Source organism: Drosophila hydei, unplaced genomic scaffold, assembly GCF_003285905.1.
Source record: "Drosophila hydei strain 15085-1641.00,03,60 unplaced genomic scaffold, DhydRS2 tig00000001-arrow-pilon, whole genome shotgun sequence".
In the NCBI taxonomy this organism is placed as follows: Eukaryota; Metazoa; Arthropoda; class Insecta; order Diptera; family Drosophilidae; genus Drosophila; species Drosophila hydei.
In genome coordinates, this window is record NW_022045643.1 from 4901376 (window position 1) to 4917845 (window position 16470).

Consider the following 16470-nt stretch of genomic DNA (forward strand, 5'->3'; position numbering starts at 1 on the left):
TTTCCCCCCACACACACACTCACAAGAAAAACATTACTTGCACATGTGTGTGTGTGCTTGTATGTGTATATAAATTTTTCTTCTTATTATAGCAAAAGCAAAGTGTAATTTATTATTCTTATAGCTCGCTCCGCTGCTGCTGCTGCTGCTGCTGCTGCCTCTGCTTCTGTCTCTGCCTCTCTCACTGCCTTTCGCTCCTTGAGACGGCGACGCGGCCTTTTCACCGTATGTGGTCGCTTCTTGTTGTTGTTGTAGTTGCTGTAGCACTGTCTTGGCTAGCATGTGCACATGTGTGTGTGTACGTTCAATTGCCTGCCACTGCCGTTGCCCCTGCTCCACACTCAAAACTATCGCCAGCTCTTTTGCTCACACACAAACACATAGCATATGCACTGCTTCTGCTAGCGGCGGCTGCGGCGCGTGTGTTGCCCTGCAAATAGGCGGCGATTTCAAACTGGTCTCTGGCCCGTCTTTTGGCTATCTTATTATAATAATTCTTTTTATTTTCTTTTTACTTTATATTTTTGCACTATTTTCACTTGATTATGCTTCCTTTTTCGTGATATATTCGTTTCAAAACATATATGTACACACACATTCACGTACAATCACAAACATAAGTTAGCGAGGTGCGGTCGCGACGTTTTGGTTTATATTTCGTTTTCCTCTTACTTTACTTTCAAAACAAATGCCGCCCATACGTTGTGTTATGCCGTCGCCTAGCGGAAAACGGACAACGGAAAATCTTCTGTTGTATTTTCACCGCTGCCTTGTGGGAGCAATGCGACGTAACCGTACCGCACTCGAATGAGAACTGAGCGGAAAACTGAGCGCGCTAGTTAATCTCCGCATGTTCTCTCTCACCAGCTCGCAGACATGTTCGCTCTCACTCGCTCTTTCAGCGCGCTCAATTCATGCATGCATGTGTACGTGTGCTTGAATATGTGTGTGTAGCGCGCGCTCCTTGTATTTGTAATCAAAATCAGTTGTTCGTTGTAGTTGTTGCTGTTTTGTTGTTGTTGCTGCTGTTGTTGTAGACGTGCCTCAGCGACTAGGAAACGTGTATTTCTTCCTGTGACAGGCTGCTTTTGCTCTTTTTAACCCTTCCATATAAACCTGATTTAATCTTTGATTATTATGCCTGCCTGCATTGTTGTTGTTGTTGGCGCTGCCTCTGTGGCTGCTGCTCTTGAGGATTATGGTTGCCTTTCCTTTGCTATTTTCGAAAATTCCACTAAATTATCCGTTGTGTTGACTACGTGCGCTAGTATGTGTGCAGGTAAAACAGTTCATTTGCCTAGAGTTGCCACACACTGAAACATTTAGCGGGACCACCTGGAAAGCAGAAAAAAATAAATCGTTTTATTAGTTTTCCCTGTTTTTAGCATTTTTCTTTACGACGTTTTCGTTAAACGCTGCAGGCTAGTTCCTTCACATTAAAAATAAATGGTTTGCAAGCGAGAGCAGCGGAGCAGGTAGCAGGTAAAGAGACACCCAAGGCCAGAACAACAACAGCATAAAGCATGGTTGCAATTTGCGCATGTTGACAACCCTGGCAGAGTCACTAAATAGGATAAGCACCCACACACATCCCTCCTCTCGCGTCCTCTCCCTCTCACCCACAGACTTAAGCCGCAGCGCGACTTTTAGCAAAAATTTATGGCCATTTAAAATTTTGTGCAAAGAATTTTTATAGTTGTTTTATGCATATACATCCATATAAATATAAATATATATATATATTTATATATATATATATATACAATATATTATAGATACATTTTGTATACAGGCACATTCGCCTTTTGTTCAATAAATATAATTGCTATTGCAGACGGTTTTAATTATAAATAGAGCGCGGTAGGGAAGTCATCAATTAGGCAAGAAAAAAAGAAAATAAACGTACACTTTGGCTTATAATTACCTTTTTGGCTGCTGCTGCTGTTGGTCATGTTTCTTTTTTGGCACAATTTCGTATTTAAATTTTTAACGTGCTTTCATTCCACTTTAATAGGCACACAGACACTTTATTTTATTTTTGATATTACAACACACGTCGCATATGTCTGTGGGTAATTTTTCAATTAATTTTAATTATAAACTTAATTAGGAAATCAATGAACGAATGCGAACGGAACAAACAAACACAATTGGGGAAAAGTCGCACCAACAAGTGCGAGCGAGCAATTGAATAACTAGAACGGTACGGCAACAAAAACAATGACAACAATACTCAAGTGCGCTGCGCATACAACAAAAACATCAGCCTTACGTGCCCCCAGTTAGTTTACTGTTTGAATAACATTTATTGTTGTTGTCGTGAAGCATAGAACGGATGGCAAAACAGAAATGTAGTTTAACAAAATGCGCCAAAATAACATAAACTGTTACAAGCCAGTGGGTAAATGCTGCGACAAGTAACAGTTACAGTCCTACGTTAATTGAAAAGGAGCAGTGTTTCGTTGTTTAATACTTTTGATAATTGTTAACAAAAGTAATGATATAAACGATGAACTGACAAATAATTTAATTTAAAATAATTTAAATAATGGTTTTTAACTTTAAAACAGCTGATGTACTATCGATAGTCATCGATTACTTTTCTTATCATTTATAGGCGCAAAACGTGCACAAACTACAATAAGTAAATAATAAGCGCCATGAAGTTTATTATAAAAAGTATTAGTAAAAACTCTGGACGCCTTGGCCACCTGCGGATTAAGGAGAGCTCGGAGTTGCAGACGCCGCTACTGCTGCAAACAACAAAAGGCGGAAGCATTCCCTACTTAAGTGCCGATGTATTTGGCTTGGTCAGTCGGGAGCAACAAGTATTGCAGCTCACACTATGCACCATGGATCAAATGGCCGAGTCTTTGGATCAGTGGAATCGCAGCCTGGGCGACTATGTGGGCTACCCGGACTACAATACTCTGCTGCTGTTGCGTGATCCGTGCGAAGTAACACCATCAGGTGGCAATGATAGGGACGTAGTACCACTTTTCACCCGACGGGGCAAGGAATCTTTAACAGCGGAACGTTATATGCAGCTGGTGACCAGCTTCGCGCCAGATGTATATCAAGGCTTATGCGATGCGGACACCAATCCAGAGAGTACTAAGAAACGAGTTCAAAAATCTGTGGATCGCACCGAACGCTTCATGCAGCACTGCTTCAAGCAGCATAGGGAGCTAGAGAGATTAAAAGATTCGACCCTTCTAGCGCCCATTGTGGGCGGTTACAACACATTTGCCCGCACGCAGTCTATTAAGCATGCACGAGAACAGCCAAAAGGAACCTATGGTGGTTACATATTTGAGGGTTTCCATACAAATGGCATTGCTGCCACAAGCCTAAATCCATCACAATTGCTGCCCATTGTGGATCATTGTGTACAGCAAATTGAGGACGAGCTACCACGCTTAATGCCAGGTGCTTTTACACCTGTGCTAATGCTGGAGCTAATACGCCTAGGCGTGGATATATTCGATACTTCTTACGCTTACTGTGCAGCAGTTAATTACAAGGCGCTTACTTTTAGTTACTGTATTGATAAGGAGGAACATTCTGCATTTCTAGATGTTACAGATGAGGCGATTAAGGAGCAGTTTACGCCGCTGCTAGAAGGCTGCAATTGCTTGGCCTGCCAGAAGCACACGCGTGCCTACATTCATCATTTATACAAAACGAATGAGCTGCTGGGTCCCATTCTATTAATGATGTAAGTATGAGCTAATGAATTACATTAGATCTTCTTATGACATATTTTTATTTGATGAAACAGCCACAATTTGCACCACTACATGGGCTTCTTCGATGTAATACGCGACAGCATATCAGCGGATCAACTGCCAGCTCTGCTGGATTATGTGAGACATCAAAATATGTCAACGGATATAAATTATTGCATTGAACCCAATAACAAAACTGTGGGCAAGGCGGCAATGGGAAAGGGTTTTATCACAGCAGCCAACTAAGTTATATGACTAAAAGCTTAATATAAAACGTTTCCTACTTATAAACTTGCAATATTTCTATACCAAAAAAGGCCACAAGGTGCTTCTGCTGCCATCGACAATACGTTTGGTCTGCCTATACGCGGATTCGTAAGCATTGCCAGTTATATCTTTGATTCTTTCGATTACTATTGGCTCTGTCAGATTCTGTAGCTTCGCCTCATCTGCAATTATATATACATTTATATTTTATCGTTATACAAAGTTCGATTTACTTACCACTCAAGGGAAAAAAGCCAACCAACTCGCAGAAGCCCACGTTGAATACGCTGGCATCCTTGCTTACACAATACGTTGATCGCACAAAGAGGAATACACGTAAATCATTTGTTTGCCGATCTTGCGTCATGAATAGATTGTGTGGTAACTTATTGTTGCATAGCCATTCGGTTAGTCGATGAATTTGTTGAACCTTATCCCTAATATCTTCCTCAGTGTCCTTTACGCCAATAACAAAACAAATGGCTTCTGTGGATTCACTGTTTTTTAAGCGATAAACATAATTCCCTGCCAGTGGCTCCAGCTCCACATTGTCGATATATAGGGTTCGAGGTATGTGCAACAAATGGAAATGAAGATGGTTTACTGAAGCCAAAGCACCTGGACTATTGTAGCCCAGACGTATGTTTGGATCATTAATACTCCGCATAAACGTAGTGCAAAAATTGAGTGACGAAAAGGTGATACGCTGAACCAGTTCTTTTTTCACATCTGGACAGATGAGAGTATGATATTTGGTAATGGGGCTCTTGTTGATAATCATCTGCACCTCGACGTTGTCTCTCTCCTCATCTATGGTCATCATTACCTCCATAGCATCCACTTTATTAAAATTAAATTGCTTGGGCCGAAAAGTTGGATTTAGGCTGTCAATAACTTGTGGAACGCGCCTTTTTAGGCTGCGATCCGCATTTAACTGAAAACAACGCAATGATTTAAAGCAAAATACAGTTAAGATTCTTTTGACACTTACCTCCGCATAGAAACCACATTTGCCTGGCAGTCTGCGACCCGGTCTAGATTCCTGAAGCTGATACGCAAACAGGCCGGGTACATCATGCAACTGCATCCAGCGCACTTTGAGCGCATTTAAATAATATTGCGCCTTGGAATCCAGAGTCGTTTTATACTTCTCCTTACTAACAGTGCGTGCTCGTTTCTTTGGTTCCATGCTTCCAACAATAACTGCGAATTGCAACAGGGTTGCCACACTGTAAAACTGCCTGTTGCTATTGATAACGTTGGATGTAATCTCTCTTACATTTTCATATATATCACGGGAAACACGATTTTGGCTAAAAATTTGCTTGACAGCTCGAAATAACCATGACATGTTGGTAACTAAAGTGGTCTAAACAGAAAAAAACATTTGTAAATAATACATTTGTGTACATTTTTATGAGTCTGACAGCTCTGGCGATGCCAGCTAGTTAGTTTTTTGTTTTGGTCTGCTTATTGGGTAAACAAATTGTTGAATTGAAATTATGGAAAATACAGAATATATACGCGGTTCCTGTGAACGCTTCTGTCCTGATGCAGAGGCTAAAATGTAAGCAGAGGTAATTAATAAAATAGTAATTTTGTACATAATTTGCTGTTTAAAGGCGCACACAAAAGAAATTGCTCAACTTCTTCGAGTACAAAGATGGCCAAAAGCACGTACCCGGCGTTTTGGTCAAGGAGTTTACACGTTCCGCTGCTGATGCTAAGGTGCCGAAAGCCAAGGATATGCGCACTGAGCATTGTCTAACGAAAACTATTGAATATCTGCTCAAAGAGTAAGAATCTGTGTAGTTTACATAATGTGTTAATTGATTAAACATATTTTTTTAAGCATATTTCTTGATGAACGTAAACCCTACCATTTGGTCTATGATTTTATATTCGATCGATTGCGAAGTGTGCGGCGGGAAATAGTTATACAGCAGTACAATGCTAGACAGACTATTCGTCTTATAGAGCCAATGATCATGTTTATGGCCTACAGCCGCTATCGCCTGTGTGAGGAACCGATTGATAAATTTGATCCTAAAATTTGCAATCAGCATTTGCAGGAATGTCTAAATGTAGTGCTCTGCTCTTATGACGAGCTGGATGAAGAAGGACAGACTACGTCCGAGACGAAACCAACTATACGAGAGGCAGAGCGACGTTATTTTATCGAGGCATTATATCAAATTTTCAATCTTGGCACGCCCGAAGCTTTAGTACGTGGCTTAATGCTGCCCGCTCAAGTGCGAGAGAATGAAAACTTTAAGCTGGCATTTAACATCTGCCTGAATTATCATCAAGGAAATATTTATCGTGTAATGAAAGGCCTGCCAAAATTGCCGCATATCATTTGCGCGGTAGCCGGTGCAAAGCTGCAAACAATACGACGGTAAATTAGCAGTTAACAATTGATATATATTTTAATTAATTTTTTTTTGCTTATTTCTGGAAGACTCCTGTTGGAAATCTTTACGCATGCCTACAATAACAAACAGCTTACAGTGCCGGCCGCGTACTTGTTGCATTTGACTTTGCTAGAACCTCAACTGCTAAATGAACAATGTCGGCATTATAGTATAGCTCAAACTCCCGATCGCAAAGCTTTACATTTTATAAAGTCTGATTTTAAAAGCGACGTTGAGACAATTAGAGTGCAACGGGAAACATTTATTGATGAGAAATTGTCGCGTGTTTATCTTCCCGAGGTATTGCTGCTGAAAAAATTGTGGATATAGATCTCTCTTACTATAAGTATATTATTTATTTTTTATTAAATGTATGTAAATGTATATAGACATTTTTTTATTGAATAGCCGGTCTGGTAGGCGGTTAGGAAGGCAACTCTGCTTGAGTACTTATCGTTATCGATTACTAGTAATAATAAATAATGTAAACTACATTATTAAAGCGCGGCACTGTTGTCTCTGCTATATAATTGTCAAAGGTCTTTGTGTTGAGTTATAAAAAAATCAGAATATTATTTTATTACAGTTCACAGCCCCCGGCTGGACGCTAATTGAACACACATATGTATACATAAAGCGCGCTCAGGGCTGCATTTTGTTGTCATCGGTCCGCTGTCAAACACTAACACCAACAAAAGTTGTACGCAAGAGAAAGTGCTTGAGCCATTTTGGAAAATACAATTCCGCCATATTTACCGGCAAAATTCAAAATATTTACATTGCTAATAAACATTTAGCGGCACATAAACAAGATTGTGCATTAAACAGGCCGTGTGACAACGCGAGCGGATCAAAAAGCGACAAATTTGACAGACAACGTCTGCCACTGCCGCTGCTGCCGTCAACGCAGCGCCCCACGCACCGATGTCAATAGGACAGTAGTAGAGAAGACAAACAACGCAAACAACTTCAGCGACTTGCAACGAAATTGGCCAGCGGGTATGTTTAATGATATTCTAAAATGGTTTGCTCTCTAATTGGCAATTTTCAGTGGGGCCCAATCTACAGACGCATATACACACGAGCGCGCGCGCCTACATATACAACAACTTGTACACACAAACACATACATAAGCGTGCAGTCATACACACACACATTGAGCCATACGTGAACGAAACAAACACGCCAAAACGATGACAAGTCATCATCAAGGCGGCAATTTTCAAGCCAGAGCGCCGCCAATTGTTAAAAATCTATCACTGGCCGCAGCAGCCGTGCCGCTGCCCCTGCCTCTGTCGCTGCCGTTGCCATTGTCCCTGCCAATGTCCATGTCTGCCTCCTCCTCCTCAGTGCACAATCACAATACAAACACAACATCACCGTTGTATTTCACACACGTTCTGCCTCCGACGACGGCAATTGTGGAGAATCAGCATCCGTACAGTGCCGAACTCGATGGCACGGAGCATATAGGCAGCGCCGGAGACAACGAAAGTTTTCTGATCGAAGAGATCATTGATGATTATGATGAAGATGCCAATATTGTTGTAGATGCTGGCGAATTTTTTGTCTCTGGCGATGTCTACGAATACTGTTCAGTAGACCGTATAGATATGGGCATGGCCACAGCAGATGCACTGCCGCCACCAATAATTATGCAGCAACAGGAGCAGGAGAGTGATGATGAGGATGATGGTCAACAAATGGATGGTGAGATGCGAATGTCATCCGATGACGAAGAGGACGAAACGCCGGTCACGCAACGTGATACAAATGCCTTTGAAATAGCCTCAGAAATGTTAACAACAATTGAATCAACCGCAGCGACTATCAAAGAGGAGCAGCTAGAGAATGACTACTATATGAAATCTACAGATGATTCCAATAGCTGTCACGTACAGGACTTTAAGCCATTTGGCAGACCGCAACGTCATAGCAATAACATAATCAGCAGCCACAATAACCACAACATCAATGGCAACGGTCATGGCACTGCGAAGCGTTGGAAGCAAACGAAAGTGCCTATACGAATCACACAGGATCAGTTTAATGTGACGCTCTGGTCATCACTTAACTCAGAGGATGAGGACGAGGAGGAATTGGATTTAGATGAGCAGCATGTAGTAGATCAGCAGACATTAGCAGCACCTCAAGTAATCAGCAGTACAACGAACAGAACTAACGATATGCCAAAGCTAATCATTGATGAGCATATGATGCATCACGATGTGCTCAGCGATGGCATTGGCAATGAGTATGTCATATTGCCGGATCCGTTTAGTGCGGCCGCTGTTACCGACGTCGAAGAGGTGGTGAATGCATTTATGGCCGATGGGGATGATGTTAAAGAGCAGGAGGACGAGGAAGACAGCCAATCGCTAAGCGAACAATATCAACTGGATGAGGCTTATGGGAGCATTGAATTAATTGAGAATATGCCACAACCTGTTGAACTAATGGCTGCGCCCGTAACAACGCCTGCAACAACATCAGCTACAGCAGCAGTGGCAGTAACAACAAAAACAGTGCCCAAGCTCGTGCTGCAGAATAGCAGCACAAATGTGAGGCTGAAAGCGAACAATAATAATATGAACAATAAAGCGACCAAACGTCAGTTGACCACACAACCTCCACCTCTGGTGCCAGCAAACAACAGCAACAGTAACAACAGCAGCAGCAGCGGTAGCAGTGGCTGTGCTAATGCACAGCAACAGCAATTGCATCAACGTGCAGCTGCAATGACAGCGATGCCGCCAACGGATGAGGACGAGGAGCCCAAGTTTCGGTGCACACATCGTGGCTGTAATAAGGAATTTCGCAATCACTCCGCCATGCGCAAGCATATGCATACGCATGGACCTCGTGGTCATGTGTGCAATGTCTGTGGCAAGAGTTTTGTGGAGAGCTCAAAGCTGAAGCGCCACCAGCTGGTGCATACTGGAGAGAAGCCATTCGAATGCACGTTCGAGGGCTGTGGCAAACGCTTTTCGCTTGATTTCAATTTGCGTACGCATGTGCGGATTCACACTGGAGATCGACCATATCATTGTCCCATTGATGGTTGCTCTAAGTGTTTTGCCCAGTCCACAAATCTGAAGTCCCATATGTTGACGCACACGAAACCCAAACGGAAGTGGCCTCGAGCACCGCAAGTGAGCAGCAAATCTCCATTGGTGGCGCGATATGGACGGCTGGAATTTGGTGAGGATCCCACGCTGGTGTATGTGGAGTCCAATGAGGAGCTGGCGTCGGTGCTGCTGGATAGCACGTCGACACCGTCCTAACAAGCAATGCCACTAGCTGTTGTGATCTGAATTTGGAATGCAGCGAGTAGCTTCTGTGTGTGTCTGTACAGCTAGTTATAAGGATATTTAGTTATCTAAGCGGGCATTGGCGCAGAACGTGTTTAGGATAGAGGAGAGCACATGGTGCTGTCTATCCTGAGCTCAACTGCTGTTTGCTACCTGGCCCACAAACAAACAAAAAAACTAGCTTTTAAGTTTTAATGCTAATGAGAATTATAAGTTTGATGAAGTTGATTGGAATGCCCGGCACGATGGTCAAAAAGTTGTAGAATTTAGTTTTTGTATGCGTTTAAGTATAAAGTATGTAAGCCCCAAATATGTACCCAAATCTCCCTCCCTGTCCTACATCCTGGCATCCTGTATCCTGCTGTGAAATGCTTCTAGCATTTTGATTCTAATCGTAACTCGTAAATGTGCGGCCACTCGAATAACAAAAGGCTGCACACAATTTTTCTATAAAATCTTACAAATACAATTACTATTTAATACACACATAAACATTTAATAACAAATAGGCTATATATATTTTTGTAATGAAATTGTAACATTTAGTGCATTGAAGTGCAAAAGTAAAGTATATAAAACAAAAATCAAAAAAATCCTAAGTTAAAGTCCATTAACTGCCCATGTCTCGATAAACACTTTATCGTAAATGTTTATCAATGAAATTGAAATTTACAGCTTTTATTTGAACGTGCAATGCTAAAGCTTAAATCTAAATTAGCCTAAAAATTGTGCAATTAGTACTTGAAAACACGATTATAAATCGATCCCGATCTTTATGATATAAAGTTTAGTCACATTTACAGATAGGCAAAATTTATGCGAGATAGGTGTAAAGGAGTACATCGAGTTACTGAGTTTGAACTGTTCTGCACAATATTATATATAAACATAAATATATATATATATATATATATATATATATATATATATATATACATATTATATATTATATATACGCTCTATATCTATATTGGATATCAAAGCAATCTAGCTAATATTATTTGCAGAAAATTTATTAGCTATTAGTATTTAGCTTCCAAAGCCATTATGTGACTTTGATGCCCGCAGCTTGTGGCATTGCAGGCAAAATGTTTCCAATTGGCGTGTATTTAAATAGATTTCCAGTTAGTGATAGCAGCACAGAGTAGTTGAAGTACCAGAACACGCAGAAGAGAATCATAAATATGGCGTCTGTGGAAAATGGCAAGTGTCAATAATTACTTGGAATGACGAATCACTATCTATATTGCATTTTAACTTACGTATTGTTACACGCTCCCATTTTTCGACTACATATAGCTCAGTCACCTGGTGTTAAACAGAAACGTGCGGATTGATAACAAATAATATAGATAAATATATATTTCGAAGGCATACATACATTTGTGAGAAAGTATTTATGTATGTGTGTGCATTGTAGCATCACTTAAACTAAAATCTAATAACACAATTATTACTCACCATTAGATAGCGAAACCACCAGTAATTGGCGAAATTGATAATGTTATTAAGCATATTGTCGAATATCACTTGAAAACACTTCACAACCGCAGCAACAGAAGCGAACAACTCTAATTGACTGGTATGGCCAATTAATTGTTTAATCTTAATACTAAATGGCTTAGTGTTGACAACGTATAAAATGCCCCGGCAACTAAGTCAGTGCGGAGCAGTTCGATATAAATCGTCATCGTTATCGTCATCGAGAACAGCTGTTTTTGATTCTTTACATACTTAAATTTAAAATGACGAACCATATAGTTAAAGTGCTACAGCGCACCCAGCTAAGTCACAGCCAAACGGATGTGAAACATTTTATCTATATACACAGCAAGTGGTTAGAGGATGTGACAGAGCTGGACCTGTTGCTCACAACTAGTAATAACAGTTATAAAGCAATTTTAAAGCATGATGAAATTAAAAGCGCTGCGGAAGACCTAGAGCAACCGTATGACGAATTCTATGCGGAATGTAAAAAGGCTCTTGTAACACAAATGGGACTGCCGGACTTCGACTACGAACTGGATGAGCAGCAGGCATGCTTTAAGCTCTTCAAGTGCACCGGCTTCGAAACGCTTTATATAGATCTGCCCCTGCGCAAGGCATCCAATTGCTATCAAATGCTGGATGCCGCCATTGAGAGTGCACAACGGGCAGCAACGCTCACTGAAGCACCAGCTGCTAAGGTCGATGCTGCTGATGGGCCAGGTGAGCAGTCCAAAGAACTGCTCACAGAATACGAGCATTACGTTAAAGAGTCCAAGATGGCCGAAAAAAAATTGCTCAAAAAATTCATATTGCTTATTAATAGCAAAAAGCAGCGCATTGAAGAGCTTGAGCGGATGCTGGAACAGCGTGCTAATGTTGCAGCTAATGCAGATACTGATGAAGAGGTTGAGAATAATGAAGAGAATGATGCTGGGGATGACGATTCTTATGGCGACGATACGCAAGTCATGTCCCAAAAAGAACTCATGCGGGAGTGATTGCCATTCCAGAGTTTTCAAATTCAATTCTCAATTTTGGGAATTATCTTTTAGATTGCTTTGACCTATGCATTCATAGAAATGGATTTCTCAAATAAGCTTTGCTAATTTTTTAAAGATTATTAAACATTTCCACTCAATGCATGTAAATATTTTCTATTGTTGTGATTTGTTTTTATTTTTTCTTTTCTTTAATAAATTAACTTTATAAGGTATATGTGTATATGTATAAATAAACAACAAATAGATTTTTTAACATAATATACATTACAATTACAATCAATGCATGTGTATGTGTGTGTGTCTAGCTTAGAATTAGAGCAAAATAAAATTGCATTTTGGAATAAGTTACAATTGTCGTTGCAGTTGTTGTTTTTGGAATTTCTTGTTAAGACAATGACAAGAGACTTTAAAGATACAAAAGCCAATTGGAAAAAAATTAAAACATTTTACATGAATTGTTATATGTATACGCTATTTATATATATATATATATATTCATATATATGTTATGTATAAATATGTTAGGCGTGTGTAACATTTCGGAAAGAGTAAACAAAATGGGGGTGTTGCCCCGATTATACTCAAAGAGCGAGCAAATCGTCGTCAGCTCCTGGTTTCTTTGGTGTCTTTCGTAAGCTGTTGTCAGTTGCAGATCCTGTCGTGGAATTCGATGCATTGATCGTTGGAAGATTTTCAGCGGCAGCGGCCCGTTCCTCAAGGAATTTGTCGAATTCTGAGCTTGTCAGCTCCTCAATGCCATCAATGTCTTTCTGTTGGAAACAAACAAAGCATTACTCAATGCATAATACACCTAAACAAAATTTAACAAAAAGCAAACGTAATTCATGTCTTAATCGAACAACTTAAAAGCTAGTGTGTGCCATGAGTGCATAAAATAAAAACAAGCATGAGTGTTTAACTTGTTTAAATTGTTGTTTTGCTGCTTTGCTACTTACTGAGCTGCCCAGCCACGCCTCCATTTCGTCGATCTCGTTCTCTTTCGTCGACTATGTAGGCGCCATCAAAACCAAAAACAAATCAAATTTGAATTTGCATATAAGAACATAAAAATACATAAATAAACAGTAATGCAAATTGAAATATTAAATAAATAACGGATTAGACAAACAAACATTAGAGCGACATATTAATTTACATCGGTTCTAAGGCGTTCACATTACTCACTTTACTTACCACCGGCGGATCGCCGGCTGAGCGTTGTGTTTGCTGCTGTTGTGGTGGTGTTGCCGCTGCTGATGCTGCTGCTGTCGGCTTTGTTTGCTTGTACGGCGAGGACACGCTGCCAGCTGCTGCATCCACAATGGGAATATCGCGGAGCAGGTCGGTTTTGCTACGGTAATAAAGAAATCAATTTTTAAGCAAAATTATATTAAAGACTTATCCAAATATTTTGCTCACTGGTTGCCATCGGTGCGCGACTGCGCCAGCATATCAAATTCATCTGCAGCACCTGTTGCGGCAACTGCTGGTACTGTTGCGACTCCACCGCCGGCGCCCAGTTGTAGCTGTCCAAAACTCTGCGGCAGATGATCCTCACTGCTTTCAATCAAATCGATTAGCAGTTGATCACTTTGTGGCGTATTGCTAACAGCTCCTGCTGTTGCTGGTACAACAGCTGCCGCTGCTCCGGCTGTCGCTGCTGGCACTCCTGCCGCCGGTACGCCCATCGCAGCGCCTAGAACGGCAGATGGTGACGTGACTGCAGCCGCTCCAGTAGTACCCTGCGCTCGACTCTTCTCGTAGCGCTGATGACGTAAAAACAAATTGTTAAGCTCGTCGTTGATACGCAGAAATTCCGCCGTTAGCTCATCATCTTGCACGCGTCCAATGAGATCGACAATGCGCGACTGCATCTCCTTGCAGGTGGCTGTCAACTCATTCAGCAGGGCATAGTCATCGGGCAGCTCTTGACCCGGTTTCAATACACTCAGCATTTCAGCCAATATGCTCATATTGTTGCTAACAATTTCCAACTCGGAACGCAGTTTGGCACCCTGTTCAGGTGTTAAATGCAGCGGTCCTGTAGCTGGAGAAGCAGCTGCTGCTGCAGCTGCTGCATGTTGAGGCGATATGGTGTGCTGAGCACTCATTAACTGTGGATGCGGTAAGGGATGCACTTCTGGAACGCTCTGAAAATAAGTTACAAATACTTTAGGAGTACTATTAAGAATAGTTAATGTCCATGCGCTCACTCGTTGTGGCGTATATATGGGCGCCATAGCATCCAGATCGGTGGGCGGAAACTCGATGCCCTTGTTCTTCAGTTCCATGTACATTTGGGTAACACCATTAAGATCCGGTTGATTCTTGAATGCATCTGCCCAAATCTGTATTAGACTGAGAACCTTCTCCTGCATTATGGCGGGCGGATCGTTTTTGGGTCCAATCAATTTGACCAGCTCATTGATGAAATCCTTTTGGGCGACCAACACATGGAAAGCCTTGCCACAGTTCTTCACACACGTCTCCAGCACAGTTAGCGTATACATGATCACCTGATTATTTTTGCCAGCATTCTGTGAGAGACGTTTGCGTATGGCACGCATTGCGTCACGTGCCGTATCGGAGGATTCGTTGATCATGTCACAGATTTCCATGTTCGCTGCCCAATTTTCCGAAGCCAAACTCGCATCGGTGGCAGCCTCTGCAAATATATACATATGCATATATATAGATAGTATATTATTTCATTTTCAGCGATGTTAGCATTAAAACAATTTGTTTAAATATTTAAATTGTCTTTTAAACAACCAAGAGCATTTTTTGTTTGGTTTATTTTGATGTAGTCATCTCATTTTGTTTACGCGATGAAAAACAACAATAAAAACCATGCGGCAGCAATAAATTTTGCAAGCAATACGATTTTTTTATTGCCAAGAGACCAATAACATACAACCATATATAAATTATTAGTATTCATATGATCAGAAGTTAGTTCGCATCATAATGCATATCATGTTAACGTAACGAGATATTTGCTCCGTGTAAGCCGATCAAATTATATACAAGAGCGTGAGTAAGAGAGTGAAGCGTAGTTTTGAATTTTGTTGTCGAGTGCAACGCACTCGCACCTAAATAAAACGCAATAGGCAACAACAAACATAACTCACAACCAAACAAAACAAGAAATAACAAAGGCAAAGTGGAGCGAAAGAAGAGGTGAAGCAACAAATTAGTGAATTAGTGAACCAGTGAAAATTAGCACTAATGCATACAAAGGCACACTCACACACACAGAAATACGTGTATATATATATCAGTAAGTGACTACGAAAATGAGCAGAAAGTAGAAATGAATAAATTAACACATTTATGTAACTAGCAACCAGAGGCAAACGTAAGTCTCGATGACTAATTGCGTGCAGCGCACTTTGAGCTGGTCAAGGAGTTCGGCGCAGAGGTGCGTGTGCCGAATTGTTATTATATATATTTAATTTTTATTATTTGTTTTAGTTGGCTTTAGTATTTTATGACTAACAAATAATTCATGAACATGAAAATAGTTCGGTGTTTACGTACATATTTCTACGTATGTGTCATTTGGGAAAAGGCAGCCTTTCATTAGTAGCTTCCACATATACATATATATACACACATATTAAATATCTGCTATGTGTAGCTACAATCTTATCAGACAATTGCCCAATGGGGAGAAGGGGATTGCCGTCGTACTATCATGATAACGAGTCTATTTTTCGCCATAGTAATCAGATGGCAACAACAAATCTAGCTTTGCGGTGAGCGGGTTGTGTGTGTATGTGTGAGTGACAATAAGAAAATGACAAAACACCCAAAAGAAAGTTGGGAAAATTCAATTTTCCACGGACAGATTTTCATTGCTCTGCCGCCTCTAATGTGGCCCATTGCAACCACAAAGCAAATGCGCAAATAAACACAAATACATGCACACACAAAATATTACTTGCCTGAAAAGTGATACAATTTAATAAATATATATTACACCCACTCACATTGACATGCATACGCACTTACACACTCTCACACACATTACACGACCGCTATTTTGTCATTTACTCACCGATGCGTTGTCCGATAGGTGTTGAGAAAACATTACCCAGAGCGCCAACATTGAAGAATGAAGCCATTTTGGTGCACTGACTTTTAAGTTATACGTATTTGTTTTATTTATATTTATCCACTAGTAAAGAGCGCAAATGTTTATGCGTTTACATCTGCTGCACTTGTCATGCAGAGTGACCGCGATCAATAAATCTGAAA

General features: G+C 40.7%; 7 protein-coding genes across 9 annotated transcripts; 4 read left to right on the forward strand and 3 right to left on the reverse strand.

Moving 5' to 3' along the window:
* Positions 1-125: 125 nt before the first annotated feature.
* Positions 126-5429, reverse strand: LOC111605679 (GDP-D-glucose phosphorylase 1). 3 transcript variants are annotated; one of them, XM_023324347.2, is made up of 6 exons: positions 5275-5407; positions 4987-5198; positions 4233-4929; positions 4038-4177; positions 1925-2066; positions 126-1335 (listed from the first exon to the last, which is right to left on the reverse strand). In XM_023324347.2, the coding sequence occupies exons 2-5, from the start codon at positions 5182-5184 to the stop codon at positions 2028-2030; spliced, it is 1074 nt and encodes a 357-aa protein (XP_023180115.1). In that variant the 5' UTR covers positions 5185-5198; positions 5275-5407; the 3' UTR covers positions 126-1335; positions 1925-2027. The 3 variants fall into 3 exon arrangements, with proteins under 3 accessions (XP_023180115.1, XP_023180113.1, XP_023180114.1); XM_023324345.2 differs by having other exon boundaries at positions 4987-5429; XM_023324346.2 differs by lacking the exons at positions 126-1335; positions 1925-2066 and having other exon boundaries at positions 3967-4177; positions 4987-5429.
* LOC111605678 (queuine tRNA-ribosyltransferase accessory subunit 2) lies at positions 2618-3989 on the forward strand. The gene is made up of 2 exons (XM_023324344.2): positions 2618-3718; positions 3782-3989. The coding sequence occupies exons 1-2, from the start codon at positions 2661-2663 to the stop codon at positions 3972-3974; spliced, it is 1251 nt and encodes a 416-aa protein (XP_023180112.2). The 5' UTR covers positions 2618-2660; the 3' UTR covers positions 3975-3989.
* Positions 5430-5463: 34 nt separating the features above from the next.
* On the forward strand, positions 5464-6739 carry LOC111605680 (germinal-center associated nuclear protein). Its single transcript, XM_023324348.1, has 4 exons — positions 5464-5562; positions 5618-5791; positions 5848-6393; positions 6457-6739. The coding sequence occupies exons 1-4, from the start codon at positions 5498-5500 to the stop codon at positions 6737-6739; spliced, it is 1068 nt and encodes a 355-aa protein (XP_023180116.1). The 5' UTR covers positions 5464-5497.
* A 193-nt stretch (positions 6740-6932) lies between these two features.
* Positions 6933-10248, forward strand: LOC111605677. Its single transcript, XM_023324343.2, has 2 exons — positions 6933-7408; positions 7461-10248. The coding sequence occupies exon 2, from the start codon at positions 7604-7606 to the stop codon at positions 9692-9694; it is 2091 nt and encodes a 696-aa protein (XP_023180111.1). The 5' UTR covers positions 6933-7408; positions 7461-7603; the 3' UTR covers positions 9695-10248.
* Positions 10249-10702: 454 nt separating this feature from the next.
* LOC111605683 lies at positions 10703-11348 on the reverse strand. Its single transcript, XM_023324350.2, has 3 exons — positions 11183-11348; positions 10984-11029; positions 10703-10912 (listed from the first exon to the last, which is right to left on the reverse strand). Exons 1-3 carry the CDS (start codon positions 11234-11236, stop codon positions 10767-10769), a joined length of 246 nt encoding a protein of 81 aa, XP_023180118.1. The 5' UTR covers positions 11237-11348; the 3' UTR covers positions 10703-10766.
* Positions 11349-11410: 62 nt separating this feature from the next.
* Positions 11411-12254, forward strand: LOC111605682. The gene has a single exon (XM_023324349.2). The coding sequence runs from the start codon at positions 11467-11469 to the stop codon at positions 12205-12207; it is 741 nt and encodes a 246-aa protein (XP_023180117.2). The 5' UTR covers positions 11411-11466; the 3' UTR covers positions 12208-12254.
* Positions 12255-12699: 445 nt separating this feature from the next.
* Positions 12700-16461, reverse strand: LOC111605646 (TOM1-like protein 2). Its single transcript, XM_023324308.2, has 6 exons — positions 16271-16461; positions 14424-14875; positions 13630-14360; positions 13396-13561; positions 13167-13217; positions 12700-12980 (listed from the first exon to the last, which is right to left on the reverse strand). The coding sequence occupies exons 1-6, from the start codon at positions 16335-16337 to the stop codon at positions 12792-12794; spliced, it is 1656 nt and encodes a 551-aa protein (XP_023180076.1). The 5' UTR covers positions 16338-16461; the 3' UTR covers positions 12700-12791.
* Between the last annotated feature and the right edge of the window lie 9 nt (positions 16462-16470).

Coding starts and splice junctions, on each gene's coding strand:
- LOC111605679 (XM_023324345.2), bottom strand. CDS start 5,346: ATGTCATGGTTATTTCGAGCTGTCAAGCAAATTTTTAGCCAAAATCGT. Junction 4,178..4,232: donor TGGCTTTTTTCCCTTGAGTG/GTAAGTAAATCG, acceptor ATATAATTGCAG/ATGAGGCGAAGCTACAGAAT. Junction 2,067..4,037: donor GCACCTTGTGGCCTTTTTTG/GTATAGAAATAT, acceptor AATTACCCACAG/ACATATGCGACGTGTGTTGT.
- LOC111605677 (XM_023324343.2), top strand. CDS start 7,604: ATGACAAGTCATCATCAAGGCGGCAATTTTCAAGCCAGAGCGCCGCCA.
- LOC111605678 (XM_023324344.2), top strand. CDS start 2,661: ATGAAGTTTATTATAAAAAGTATTAGTAAAAACTCTGGACGCCTTGGC. Junction 3,719..3,781: donor GGTCCCATTCTATTAATGAT/GTAAGTATGAGC, acceptor TTGATGAAACAG/CCACAATTTGCACCACTACA.
- LOC111605683 (XM_023324350.2), bottom strand. CDS start 11,236: ATGCTTAATAACATTATCAATTTCGCCAATTACTGGTGGTTTCGCTAT. Junction 11,030..11,182: donor GGTGGTTTCGCTATCTAATG/GTGAGTAATAAT, acceptor GTTTAACACCAG/GTGACTGAGCTATATGTAGT. Junction 10,913..10,983: donor ATGGGAGCGTGTAACAATAC/GTAAGTTAAAAT, acceptor CATTTTCCACAG/ACGCCATATTTATGATTCTC.
- LOC111605682 (XM_023324349.2), top strand. CDS start 11,467: ATGACGAACCATATAGTTAAAGTGCTACAGCGCACCCAGCTAAGTCAC.
- LOC111605646 (XM_023324308.2), bottom strand. CDS start 16,337: ATGGCTTCATTCTTCAATGTTGGCGCTCTGGGTAATGTTTTCTCAACA. Junction 13,218..13,395: donor ATCCGCCGGTGGTAAGTAAA/GTGAGTAATGTG, acceptor GCGCCTACATAG/TCGACGAAAGAGAACGAGAT. Junction 12,981..13,166: donor AGGCGTGGCTGGGCAGCTCA/GTAAGTAGCAAA, acceptor TGTTTCCAACAG/AAAGACATTGATGGCATTGA.
- LOC111605680 (XM_023324348.1), top strand. CDS start 5,498: ATGGAAAATACAGAATATATACGCGGTTCCTGTGAACGCTTCTGTCCT. Junction 5,563..5,617: donor CCTGATGCAGAGGCTAAAAT/GTAAGCAGAGGT, acceptor TGCTGTTTAAAG/GCGCACACAAAAGAAATTGC. Junction 6,394..6,456: donor AAGCTGCAAACAATACGACG/GTAAATTAGCAG, acceptor TATTTCTGGAAG/ACTCCTGTTGGAAATCTTTA.